This window comes from Grampus griseus (genome assembly GCF_964374135.1).
Source record: "Grampus griseus genome assembly, chromosome: 1".
Classification (NCBI taxonomy): domain Eukaryota; kingdom Metazoa; phylum Chordata; class Mammalia; order Artiodactyla; family Delphinidae; genus Grampus; species Grampus griseus.
Window position 1 is genome coordinate 170,499,084 of NC_139017.1, and position 13,794 is coordinate 170,512,877.

At 54.4% G+C, this 13,794-nt stretch overlaps 1 protein-coding gene across 1 annotated transcript in view; it reads right to left on the minus strand.

The window, feature by feature from the left end:
- Nucleotides 1-13,059, minus strand: part of LOC309829334 (protein-arginine deiminase type-1-like) — a gene marked incomplete at both ends in the record, with an annotated part of 32,064 nt that extends 19,005 nt beyond the window's left edge. Inside the window, 2 exons of the mRNA XM_082665203.1 lie at nt 85-265; nt 12,968-13,059. Coding sequence (XP_082521329.1) covers nt 85-265; nt 12,968-13,059 — 273 coding nt within the window. The remainder of the gene's footprint in view (nt 1-84; nt 266-12,967) is intronic.
- Nucleotides 13,060-13,794: the final 735 nt, after the last annotated feature.

Sequence of the window (13,794 nt, forward strand, 5' to 3'; positions counted from 1 at the left end):
GGGGTTTGGTTGAGTGGGGGTGATGTGTGAACGGGGTGTGCTTTGTGGGGGGCTCTTACCTTCTGTGGGGAAGTAGCCTCTTACCTCGAGATCGTTTAAAGCCTTACTGGCTGTGTCCACAGATATGATCACGTCCACGCTGGCATTCAGGGGCCAGTAGGCCTTACCTGTGGGCTCTGTCACCCGTGCTGTGTTGTAGACCGTGAAGACCTCCACCCCGGAGCTCCCAGAGACACTGAAGGTCTCAGCGCCCTTGGGCACATCGCTGATAGAAAGGAGAGAGGAGAGCATCCGGGGGCTCAGGAGAGAGACCAGTGGGGTAGTGGGCTGGGGCTACCCGGCTATGCAACGGCACCCCCTAACAGCTGGAGTGGGGAGCGGCGGGGGGTGAGGGGCCCACTGGCCGGGAGACCAACCTGGTTGGGCCCCAGGGCTCCATCCCAGCTCTCCACTGATTTCCACGTGACCCACCCTGGGCACGTCGTCCCCGGGCCTCAGTCTCCCCAGCTGCAACATGAAGGGCTTGGAGCAGAGCAGTGGCTGTTGAGCTCTGTTTTAGTGGCAGAGCCCTTTCAGTGGACCTCGCGCGGAACCCCAGACAGAAGAAGGACAAAAGGGAGCTGGGGGTGGTGCCGAGCCACGGTGTTTAACCCTTCCACCCCCACCGTGGCCCCTGAGGCTCCAGAGAGCAGAGACTGAAAACCTCTGGACGTCCTCAATCCCCCACCTCCCCCAAAGCTTCCTGCTTTTATGCTTCCAAATTCTCTAACCCAACAAGAAATCCATTTGAGACCACCTCTCACCTCATCCACTGCCACCCCTGCACCCACCTAGAGTGCTGGGCAGCTTCGTAAGCCCACCTGTGCCCGCTCCAGCCTGTTCCCCACTCAGAACAGGTCACGTTGTTCTTATGCTCAAAAGCAACGGTTCCCATCACACACAGCGAAGTCCTCACAATGGCATAAAAAGCCCCTCTCGATCTGCCCTCTGCCACCCCCCGGGAACCTCCTCCACCCCACTAGGCTCAGTCCTCACTCACTCTGCTCAAGCCACACTGACCTTCCTGATGTTCCATGAAGCTGCCGGGCTGTCCTGCCTCAGGGCCTTTGCACTGGCCGTTTCCTCTGCATAAAATGCTCTTCCCCTAGATATCCACAAGGCTCACTCCTTTACCTTCTTCAGGGCTCTGCTTAAATGTCACCTTCTCAGTGAGCACCCCCCGCCCATCACTCTATTTAATGCTATACCTTGTCCCACCTTCTCCCACACTCTCCTTACCCCTGCCACTCTGCTCTGATTCTTTTTTGTTTGTTTACTTGTTTGTTTTTAACATCTTTACTGGAGTATAATTGCTTTACAATGTTGTATTAGTTTCTGCTGTATAACAAAGTGAATCAGCTATATGTATACATATATCCCCCAACCCCTCCCTCTTGCGTCTCCCTCCCACCCCTCTAGGTGGTCACAAAGCACTGTCTGCTCTGATTCTTCATACTGTTAGGTATTGTCCGTCTCTCCTGCTAGAAGGTCAGGGAGTTTTGTCTGCTTTGCTCATTGCTAGCTCCCAGCACCTATAACAGTGTCTGGTGTGTGGTCAGTCTCATAAACACTTGTTAAATGAATGAATGGATTCAGTTGCCCCTAGTCTGCAGGGGGATTCAGGCCCATCTGCACCCAGTGGTACAGAGCTTGACTGAGGCCATACCCTGCAAATTTCTCCCCATCTACCTGATATACCACATCCACCCAATACTCCAGAGCTCTGGGCTCCAGAAAGGGGGATCAGGAAGCCCTCAGTCTGCCAGACCCCAGCCGGGGGCACCCATCTGCTGGGCCTCCACGCTACTTCTCAAGTCACCAGCTGCTTCCAGCCACAGCAGGTAGGGGCCAGCCTTCCTGGGCCGTAGACTCAGAGGGGATGCTCTGCAAACTCGAGCCACAGGGCACCAGGAGCAAAGTCAGCAGGGCCTCTGGGGGCGCTTGTCCTTTTTCAACCCCTGAATAAACCTGAGCTGTGTGCCTCCCTGCCCCAGCCCTGCGATGGGCCCCAGGGTTCCATGAGGCGTTTGGCCATGTGGAACACACACCCCGGAGGGGAAGTCGGACGAGGGAACTACGTGTCAGGGCTACCCACTGCCGTCCCCCAGGACAGAGCCGTCAGCCTCAAGGCCACCACCCAAGGTCAAGTCAACTTGCAAACATCCACCCGACTGCAAAGATGCCAGGCCCAGAAGGGTCCTTTGATACATCCTCCGCCTCCATCATTTCCTGTATCCCTGAGAAACCACCCAAGTATTAAAGCCCCTGGAGAAACCAGACACCCCTTCCAGATCCCTGCCGTGGTCACTCAGTCCCCACAAACAATGGCCCCCATTGACAATGGTGGTGATGGTCATAGTTACAACAGGCCCAAGGCCCACTCAGGACCTGGCTCTCTGACGTACATCATGGCCCCATAAGGCAATTATTATTCTCGTTTTAAAGATGAGGCTGGGGTGGAGAGGGGCCCCTGAGCCCTGCAGGCTGCTGGCAGGAACCACAGGTCCTCACCCCACTACTGGCCTCACCATCCTCAAGAGGCACTTGCAGGCATCTTCCTTTGCCCTTTGCCCTTTGCCATTGTTTAGTCAGTTACCATAGGAACCTAAGCCTCCCAGACTTAGAACCCCCACTTTCCATCTCCAGACTCAAAACTGTCTTTTGAACATCTCTTTAGGGTGTCTAACAGGTTTTTTACATTTAACGTGTCCAAAACGAAACTTTTAGCTCCCCACTTCTGCCCCGTCCAAACCTGCCCGGGTCAGGCCACAGTTGCCCCATCATCGGATTCATCCTGGCCTTCTCTCCTTCCCTCAAGCTCACATCCAGTCACCAGTGAACCCTGTCAGCTCTCCCTTTACAGCATCACCTGCTGACATTCACGTCTCTTCCACGCCTAACGCCCTGGTCCAGGCACCAGTGTTTTCCATGTGGATTTTCACAATAGGCTGGTCCCCCTGCTTCTTCTCCTGCTGCCCACGATCTGGTCTCAGCACAGCAGCAGAGGGATCCTCTTAACACAGAAGTCATTCAACATCCCTTCTGTTCACAGCCTTTCCCCGGGGGCTCTACAGTCTGCGCGGAGTTGGCTACGCCCTCCTCACTCCTGCAAACCCAGCTCTTGTTCTCCCTCCGGTTGCCAAGCTCCCTCCTGCCTTCGACCCTTTGCACTTGGGTTCTCTTCGTTCACAATGTTCAGCTCCCGAGCCTCCGCTGGGCCCTCCGTGCCTCATTTCCTTCTCAGAGGTCTTCCCTGACTGCCCTATTTAAGTCCGTGTGACATGGGTGACACCATGAACCCCACACTCCCTAACCCCACGACCCAGCTTCATTTCAACCCATGGCGCTTGTCACCTGACATGTCATGTTTATTTGACATGTTTTTCTATTGCCTGTCTCTCCTGTTTCTCCCTCTAGAATGTGGGGAATTTTCCCATTTTACTTTCACTAAAACTACTGTCTTCTCAGCACCCAGCGTGGTGTCTGGTGTGGGCAAGGGGTACAAGAAACCCCTGTTTTATGGTTGAGGGCAAGGCAACCCAGGAACGTGGAACTGTACCCGAGCAAGAATCTATGGACCGGGCTTCCCTGGTGGCGCAGTGGTTGAGAGTCTGCCTGCTGATGCAGGGGACACGGGTTCGTGCCCCGGTCTGGGAAGATCCCACATGCCGCGGAGCGGCTGGGCCTGTGAGCCATGGCCGCTGAGCCTGCGCGTCCGGAGCCTGTGCTCCGTGGCGGGAGAGGCAACAATAGTGATAGGCCCGCTAAAAAAAAAAAAAAAAAAAAAAAGAACCTATGGACCTTCCCGGGACAGACCCCCCTCCACCATGTCTTCTGCCTGCCTCTTGTTTGTAATTTTAGCCTCCTAGGCCTTCCCCCAAGTTCCAAAGAATAAATTTAATCAGGAAAATGAGAAAATGCAGAAACAATGGAAAACAGCCAAGCAAGACAAAATAATAATAGTTTAGCCATTAAACAAAGTCAAGGATCTCTAGTTCCTCCTCAAGGGCTATGGATAATATTGTGAGCCACATCCTTTGAGCTCTTTTGCAGATACTGAAGCCCCCACCAGGTGGAAGAAGTTAACTGTATGCTGCCCACAAGCACATAGACCCCAGACTGGTTGGAAGGTTGATGATGTTGACTCCCAATTACCTCACCACCAGCCAATCAGAAGAATGTGCACGAGCTGATCACACACCCCGAAACACTCTCCCTCACCCTGTCTTTTTGTGTGTGTGTGTGTGGTACACGGGCCTCTCACTGTCGCGTCCTCTCCCGCTGCGGAGCACAGGTTCCGGACGCGCAGGCTCAGCGGCCATGGCTCACGGGCCCAGCCGCTCCGCAGCATGTGGGATCTTCCCAGACCGGGGCACGAACCCGCGTCCCCTGCATCAGCAGGCAGACTCTCAACCACTGCGCCACCAGGGAAGCCCCATGCTCAGCTTTTGGTGCCTCGTCTACCCTTCACAACAACTCTCGCAGGAACCCTTGCTGTCCTCATTTAGCAGATGAAAAAATCTTCTCAGAGAGGTTAAGTAACCTTCCTGGTAAAGGATGGAAGGAGCGGCAGGTTTGTCTTCTATATTATGCTGTCCCGCTGACTTGAAAATGAGTGTGTGTGCCCTGAGCGTGTCCCCGGCGGGGACCGGAGGAAGGAAATAGTCACGGAAGACGTAGGAAGGAAAAAGGAAAATGTTGAAACTTTGCAACACAAGCGCTTCAATGTGATCCCTTGGGAGCCGGCAGGATATGGGGCACTGAGGCAGGAGAGCCCTCTTCCCCCTCCACGCACCTGAACTTTGCAGGGTGAAGTCAGTGCAGACCAGGAAGATGGCACCATGACCTCTGACCCCTTTCTGCCCTAAGTCAATGAGACTGTGGAGTATCTTCACAGGCCTCGGGTCAGAGAGGGGTCTCAGAGGCCATCCTGGCCAGCTCCTTGCCCGTCGCAGAACCCTGTGCTTGAACAGGCAGCTCACTACCTTACAGCCCTCTGTGCCTTAACAGCTCAGGTAATTAGAAAGCTTTTCCTTTTACTTGGCTGCAACCTGTGTCCAGAAGCTTCCTCCCACTGGGGCTCCACAGGCCACACCTTACCTCAGCTACTCGGAAGTTGACCACCTGGTCTCTAGGGAGAAGAGAAACACAGCAATCATGGAGTCCCTCCCCTGCCGTCCATCCTACCTGCTGCTTGGATACCACCAGCCCCTAGGGATGATCTCATGGGTCAGGGGACCCCTCTGCCCAGCCTAGGGTCTGGGCAGGGAGGGCAGGATGGGGCTGACCCCGCCTCCAGCTAGGGGAGTGGGTATGGGGGTGGCGGCAGAGGACCAGGTTGCCCTGGAGGCTTGTCCAGGGCATTGTGCCGGGGGAGAGGCGAGGGCAGAAGGGACAATAATGCAGAACTGGATGGAAAGGCTGAGGAGCAAGCTGGCGGGCAGCCCTTGAGCAGACCAGGCCAGCCAAGCCTGTGATTCCCCCTTCACACTTGATCAGCCACCTGTCTGCCCAGAGCCCCAGAGGGGCCACTCTCCAGGTGTCCCGGACTTGACGTTCCCTGGACCGAAGCCACAAGAAATGCCCTGGGACCAGCCAGCAGGACCTGGCAAGTCCTCTCGGGTACGACCAGGTCTGTGGTCGCTTCTGCCAGGAGCCGAGAACCACTGTGGCCAACAGTCCCACGGAGCTGGCCAGACCCCCACAGTCTCCAGCCCTAAAGAACGTCAGCTCCGGGGAGCACACGGAGTCCTGTTAGTGCTGTCGGCCGCTCTGCTCAACATGCATTTCCTGAGCACCTACTGTGCCACGCTGGGCACCAGGAAAGAAGAGATGAGTCACCCCTGGCCCTGCCCTCATGGCATCCACCCAGGGCAGGGACATCACGGGCCCCAAAGTACTTTTACTCCGTTCTGATTCCATCCCCACGGCCCCTGTTTGCTGAGCAGAGCAGTTATTATTCTTCTCCCCATTTTACAGATGATGTGAAATCCAGAGGGAGGTCACATGCGGGGCGACAATGGAGAGCTGAGATGTGACCCCACTCAGGGTCTGACTCCGAAGCTCATCCTCTGCCTTGCCTTCACCCACCCCTCGCACCAACCGAACAACGTAGAAAATTCCCCAATAATGGGCTCTCTTGGGGTTGAGCTCATAGAATTTGCGATCAGGCAAACCTGGGTTCAAGTCCCAGCTCTGCCATTTGTTGGCTGTGTGACTTTGGGCAAGTCTCTTGACATCTCTGTGTCTCAGTTTCCTTGTCTGCAAAATGGGGATCGTAGTAGTCGCTACTTCATAGGCTTGTTGTGAGATTTAATTGAGATAGTACAGCAAGCACTGTGAGCTGAAGATGATGCTGTCACCATTGTCATTACTGTCACAAGGGGCATGGGGAGCAGGCAGACCCTGGGGAATAGGATTCTTCCATCTCCCTTCACTCTCAGACCTGACCCCAAACCCGGTTAGCGATGCAATTGTTAGCGTCCACATTCTGAAGGTTTTTTAGCTCCCAGACTAAGATGGGAGCCCCTCGGGGGCGGGGGTGGGTCATATCATCTCCAGGTGCCTCAGCCCAGCACAGAGCTGGATAAGGAGCAGGTGACCAGTAACATTTGTCAAGTGACCACAGCGGGGCAAAGGTCACAGAAAGTTCAGGCCCCCGTGTGGCTTCCTCCTTGGTCCTCCCTGGGTGCTGGCTGTGGCCGACAGAGGTTGGGGAGGGCAATGGCTGACATCACATCACAGGCAGACCCCACATCACAGGCAGGGATTTTCCCCTAAGTGTAGGATGGCACAGGGTGTAGCTATGTCCTCTCCCTCTTTCCTTCCTTCCCAGAGATAAGAATCATGGGTGCCTTATGCCCTGTCATTGCTCAGCTAAGGCCACACCCAGAGAGCCTGCAAGGAGGGCAGGGCTGGCCAGGCCTTCTTTCAGTGGACCCCTGCCTGCCCAAGGATGGGGGCTAGAGATGGGGGGTGGCAGCTTTCCACCCCGGGCCTTCCCAGCAGAGGCAAACAGGAGCTGGGGGCCAGAACATCCTTAAGAGAAGAGCCCTGAATGGAAAGTCAGAATCATGAGTCACTTCTCCCCTCTCAGCCTCAGTTTCCCCATCTGCAAGGTGGGAAATTGTATGGCTGTGCTCCATGGATTATGCAATTCTCATCTGTAAAACTGGGGGCCAAATTCACAGGTACAATTAACTGGTGATATTATCCTCATCTAGCATGGGAGGAAACAGGCTCAGAGAGGCTAAGTAACTGGCCCAAAGTCACACAGCCTGCAAGGACCAGCCTGACCCTAACTGGTGGTTACGACTGGTTACCAGCCATCTTGTTCTCTGCAGTCATCGAACTGACTCTCAGAGGTCCCATCCCAATGGAGCTTCCTCCTCTGGGGCCCAGGCTGCACAGAGCCCAGCCTTCCTTCTTGTCCAGGTCCGGAAGCCCCAGCCCACCCTTTCACTACATCTGGCAGCCTGGCTCAGACCACACCCTCTGCAGGATCCTCCTGAGGGATTTCTGGCCTTCCCTTCGCCCACTCTCCCAGCACAGCGATGGAGACCCAGGTGGGGGTATAGGCAGGGTCGTAAACGTGGGGGTACAGGCAGGGTCGTAAACGTGGGGGTATAGGCAGGGTCGTAAACATGGCAGGGAAGGTGTGCAGGAGAAGTGCTTGGCAGGACTTCGGGTGGCCTTGGTCTCAAATGCAGAGTGACTGGGTTCTCTGTTCTGGGGCCCAGGTTGCATTTGGAGACCCAACTCACGTCTGTACCTGCTGCGAGGCCAGGCTCCTGAAAAGTTCCGGCAGGTCCCAGCTCCCTCGGCACCCGCCCCTGGGTGGCAGCATTCGGAATCGCCCCCACTGCTCCCGGCCCACAGCTGAGGTCCCCCTCCTGGGCTCCCCAGGTGGCTGATGTCTTTGGCTGGGTGTGGAGTTGCCAGTTCCTTACAGCCTCAGCCCCACCTCCCACACGTCTTTGAGCATCAGGACCAGAGCTGAACGGCTGCTTAGAATCCACAGCAAAGGGAATGGAAGCTTCTCTGGACATAGCAAAGGAGAGGACAACACATCACAGGGAAAGCATTTTGGGGGTCAAGGAGGCATCTACATCATGGGTGAACGATCACCCCTCCATTTCCTGCATCTCGAGTCTTCTCTTGGGGTCCGCTGCCTGGCCCCGAGCCCACCACCAAGAAAGGAAGGCGGGGATTGGGGGGAGGAGAGAGAAGTGGAGTTGGAAGTGATGGGAGCAGTAGGGGGAAGAGGAGACAGTCAAGGATGAGGAGAGGTTCCAAGACCAAAATGATGGGAAGGAGAAGCGGGGACAGGGAAGGGGCTATAGGGCCAGAAGAGGGGAGGGAAGAGTGACTGAATGGATTCCCAGGTCTCAAAATGGGAGTTAGTTAGCAACGAGAACCAGGGAGGCAGGCACATCTGTAGACTTAGGGGGCTTCTGACCTCTGGTACCCTCTCTGATGCCAGTATTTTACGTTTCAAGAGCTCACACTGCGCCATTTCACATCCAGATCCTGTAACTCCCTGGCTCTCCTGGCTCCGTGGACCTTACAGGGGACCCCGGCCTCATAATCTCCAAGAACCCTCGAATCTAAACATTAACATCACTTCCAATGAAGGAATGCGATACAGCAACAGGACGGAACAAGTAGGAGAGGAGATCCTCACCTGGTTTTAAATCCAGGTCCCAGCCCGGCTCTCAGAGCCTGTCACTCATCATGAATTAGTGTTCGCCTCAATCCTGTAATTATCCCTGAGGAGCACAATTATGTTTCATTGTACTTCTTCGCAAGTTAAAAGCATTAATTTACTTAATGTAAACATCAAGTATATATAGATCAGGACTACCCTGGTGGTGCAGTGGTTGAGAATCCGCCTGTCAATGCAGGGGACACAGGTTCGAGCCCTGGTCCGGGATGATCCCACATGCCGCGGAGCAACTAAGCCCATGCCCCACAGCTACTGAGCCTGTGCTCTAGAGCCTGCGAGCCACAACTGTTGAGCCTGTGTGCCACAACTACTGAAGCCCACGAGCCTAGAGCCCGTGCTCCACAACAAGAGAAGCCACTGCAGTGAGAAGCCCGCGCACTGCAATGAAGAGTAGCCCCTGCTCACCTCAGCTAGAGAAAGCCCACGCACAGCAACGAAGACACAACACAGCCAAAAATAAGTAAATAAAATAAATTTATTTATTTATTTTTAAATAAATTTATTTTTTTAAAAAAAGAATATATAGACCACAAGTTTTACAACTCTGTTTTGGCATTTTGGGTTTTTGAAATACAGGGAACCCCAGAAAAGAGAAGTGGTCTGGGTCTTTTCTCTGGCTCATCTGAGAGGCCCTACAGAGACCCCCTTCCCTGTGCTCCTGGAATTCCAGTCATCTTGGATCTAAGAGTCTATTTGGCTTTGAGGCTTGTGTAGGGCTGGGGGAGGCTTAGAAAAAAATCCAGGAGATCGTCCCTGGCCCCACCCAGCCAGCCTTCTCCTCCATCCCTAAGGGTAAATGTTCATGTGATCTCCAGCCTGGGGCTCTGATTCTGGCCTCTGGGCAGCCAGGGAGCGCCAGGCTGGATGGCTAATGGATTCCCCATGCCACACCCCCTCTTTTTTGGCATAAGTCCTCTGGGGACCACCTCCAAGAAAAGGACAGAGACAGCCAGGGCCATCTGGCCAAACCCAGGGGTTCGCGGTGGAGAGCTAGCCCGCTGGGGTGAGGGTGTAGGATCTGCAGAGCATGCTGAGTCAGGGGATTTCTAAGGTTCCTTGGGCTGGGACCCCCTGGGGCACACAATTACCCCCAAATAACCAGCCTAGAGAGCACATGGGGGAATTAATCACATCCCATGACTCCCACACGCCCATCTCCACTGGCTCTGGAAGGTTGGGAGTCTGGGCAGCTCAGGTGACCAGCACAGGTGACCCTCTTCTGGGGGGCTTCTGCCTTCTACCAGCAAGGCCAAACAGAGGCCCCTTGCTCAGCCTCAGCTGGAGCCAGGCACCTGGCACTGGGGGTGGGAGAGCCCCAAGTTCATCATCAAGTACAGCCCCTTCATCCTAGACAGCCAAGGCCCTGGAGTGAGCTTCAAGCTCCTCTTAAACCTTCCCAGGTTGTCAACACACGGCCCCCTTCCTCCACCTGTCTTGACAATTCTATATCACCTTTCTCCACCTATCAGAGACCTCAGTGGCTGGAAGTTCTTCTTTAGGTCTACTTTTAAACCAACTTGCTGCAGAATAAACTTCTGTTTTCTAGTTTAGAGATTCTCCGTGGCTATGACGCTAGTCACTACCAACGTCCAGGGTGAAGTTTCTTTTTTTTTAACATCTTTATTGGAGTATAATTGCTTTACAATGGTGTGTTAGTTTCTGCTTTATAACAAAGTGAATCAGTTATACATATACATATGTTCCCATATCCCCTCCTTCTTGCATCTCCCTCCCTCCCACCCTCCCTATCCCACCCCTCTAAGTGGTCACAAAGCACCGAGCTGATCTCCCTGTGCGGCTGCTTCCCACTAACTATCTACCTTACGTTTGGTAGTGTATATATGTCCACGGCACTCTCTCACTTTGTCACAGCTTACCCTTCCCCCTCCCCATATCCTCAAGTCCATTCTCTAGTAGGTCTGTGTCTTTATTCCTGTCTTACCCCTAGGTTCTTCATGACCTTTTTTTTTTTTTCTTAGATTCCATATATATGTGTTAGCATACGGTATTTGTTTTTCTCTTTCTGACTTACTTCACTCTGTATGACAGACTCTAGGTCCATCCAGGGGTGACGTTTCTTGAAGGGCTCTTGGGTACAGGTCCCTCACGGTGCTCCCTCAGGACCCCAGAGCAGCCCCCTCTCCCAGAGTCCGCCAGAGCACAGCAGCTACAGACAACCAGGCAGCTTCCCCTTGGCTGGGCCACGGCCCACACTTGAGCATGCTAAAGCATCTGGTGACCCCAAAGGGGTTTACAGATGGCATCGCCCCATGTTCCCACCACACACCCGCTGATCTGTCCTCTGCTCCTTCCACTCTCTGACACATGATGGGAAGAACAAATAGTGGAGGAAAGGGAACCCACAGAGCTGCCAGAGCGGTAAGCACCTCCCACTCTCACAGAACAAGGGCCCTACACATGTGTGCTCACACTCAGCCTCCCCCTAAGCCATTAACATCAGTGCTATTGCTCCCCCATTTGTCAGATGAGATAACAGCCTCAGAAATGCAGCAGCTCGCCCGGGGTCCCACAGCCACCAGTGGAGCTAGGATGAGGCCCCGAGTCTGTCCAAGTCCAGAGTGTGGGCGCTTTACCGCCACGCTAAACTGAATCGGGGGCTCAGTTCATCCTGCCAGGGCCCAGAGAGGGCCAGTGGCTTGGCCCACGCCAGACAGCAAGTCAGTGGCAGAGCCAGAACCAGAACCTAAGTCTCCTGGCTCCCAGACAAACGCTTCTGTCCTCAGTCAGCAGCACAACCTATCATGTAGGGCCTGAGGTTCTGAAATTACCTTCCAGAAAGAGCCATCCCCTGGGATGAGAACAGGGGTCTGGAATCGGGAAGATAGGGGCTCACTAGAGACCTCTTCCCTACTTTTGATGTTGAAGCGGAGTTACCAGATAAAGTACAGGACGCCTAGCTAAATGTGAATTTCAGCTAAACAGCCTTAAAAAAAAAAAAAAGTATGTTCCATGCAATATACTAAAAAAAAAAGCATTTTTTAAAATCTGAGATGTAAACTTAACTGGGTGCCCTGTATTTTCATTTGCCAAGTCTGGCAACCATATGATAAAAGGGCAGCGGAAAATGGGATCTCTGTTAGCCACCCAGATGCAAGAGAACCAGCCCCATGCCAGGGCCCCCAGCATGACTTAGAGCCGAGGTCTGGCCTCCCAGGGCTCCTGGCTCTCCCTCCCCAGCCCCAGGCCACTGCCCCAGAGAGGGAGGCAGGGAGGTCTTCTGGGGCAGAGGCTCCCCTGAGGCCAGGTGAAGCTGGGCCCAGCTCAGATCCCACCTTATAACAGACCTCAGCCCCCACCTACTCTGGGAGGGAGACTCCCACCTTGACTGCCCCCTGCCCATCTGCAGGGTCTCTGGTCCCATCTGATCCAGTAGAGATGGAGCTCATAGAGAGTGTGTTGAGTTGGAAAGACCCCCAAAGACCCCCAAGACCAACTTCCTCAATGGCCAGGTGGGGAAACTCACACTGGGCCAGGTCCCTGGACCTCCATCTGGGTAAAGCCAGGCCAGGAAGTATTGGGACCAACAGGGGAAGCTAATACTTCCACTGCCCTGAGAGGTACCATCAGTGCCATCATCGCCATCATCCTCCTGGCAAACACAAGCCCCAGGCTTGTTCCAAGTTCTCTTCCTTTATTAAAAAACACATTGAAACATAAGCCCCAGGCTTATCCCAGTTCTTTTCTTTCATTAACACATTGAATCATTCCCTAACCACTCCGTCTTGATCCCAGTCGCCCCGGCTGGGCTTCTAGGAACGAGCTGCACCACACACACTGCCCCTCCCCACCTCAGAGAGATGGGTCATTGGCAAGAAATTGAGGGCAAAATCGGGGGAGGCCAGTCCTGTCCCCCGTCTTGAGCAACAACTCATTCTGATGCTCCACACAAGTTCCACTGGGATGTCAGAACGCAGAGCCCAGACCCTAAAGTCTGGCCCCAGGGCTCAGAGCTGGAACACTCATCCAGGGGCTTGAGGCCAAAGGCTTGACCCTGGTGCCAGGAGCCAGAGCCCCAAGATGGACCTGCTATCCTAGTCCCTCTGCTCTACTGTCCAAACAACCTCTTGTCAGCATCCTCCAATATGCCCCATTCGTCCACCAGGCGCCCACCCCGTTGCCGCGGGTCCTCCAGCCCAGCCCAGCCCAGCCCTCTGCAGCCAGGTGGGTGCTTTCGGCTCTCACCTGTAAACATCCACGTATGTTTCGATTCCCACCACACACACAGCGTAGGTGGGCTTCTTCAGGGACAGCTGCACAGCTCTCTGTGGGGCCATCCTGTCCCCCAGGCTCCAAGTCTCCGTGCGCCCTGGCTTCCTAGCTCCTCTCCTAGGCACCTCGTCTCCAGGAAGGAGCGTGAGTTCTGAAGTTTCGGTGCTTTCCTCCTCCCTTTTATTTCACACTATGACCTGATTAGCCTGCCTGAGCCCGGTCCCCACCTCCATGCCCATCCCTCCTCACTTGGGCCTGTCAATCCAAGAGGCTGAGGGAGGAGGCACCCAAGGCGTCTCTGGGGGATGGGGAAGCGGGGACCCCTGGTGGAGCAGGGCTCAGCTGTCAGCAGAAGACAAGCTCCCCAGCAGCCCCCGTCCCCCTTTCTCTAGCTTCACCTCTATCCTCAGACTCTCAGTGCCTGAATCCACACGTTAACGATGTCAGCATTTTCTGAGGGCTCTGTGCTGGCTAAGTGGCTTGCAGATCTTATGTCATACGTTAAGGGATCAGTTCGCACATAAAAGCACGGTGCAATCAGACTGTTCCGGCTCTGCCACTTAGAACCTATGATCTTGGCAAGTTCTTCAACCTCTCCATGGCTCCGTTTCTCCACGGAGAAGATGGCAGTTGTAGCCGTAGTACCTGTTCCACTGGGTTGATGTGGAGATTACATGAGCTATGTGTAGGAGGGTTAGCACAGTGCCTGGCACCTAGTATTCACTAGAAGAAAGCCTGGCAACTATTACTAGTGTCCTCATTTTACAGGAAGGGTCTGTATGAGGGGACAGAGTCCCCAC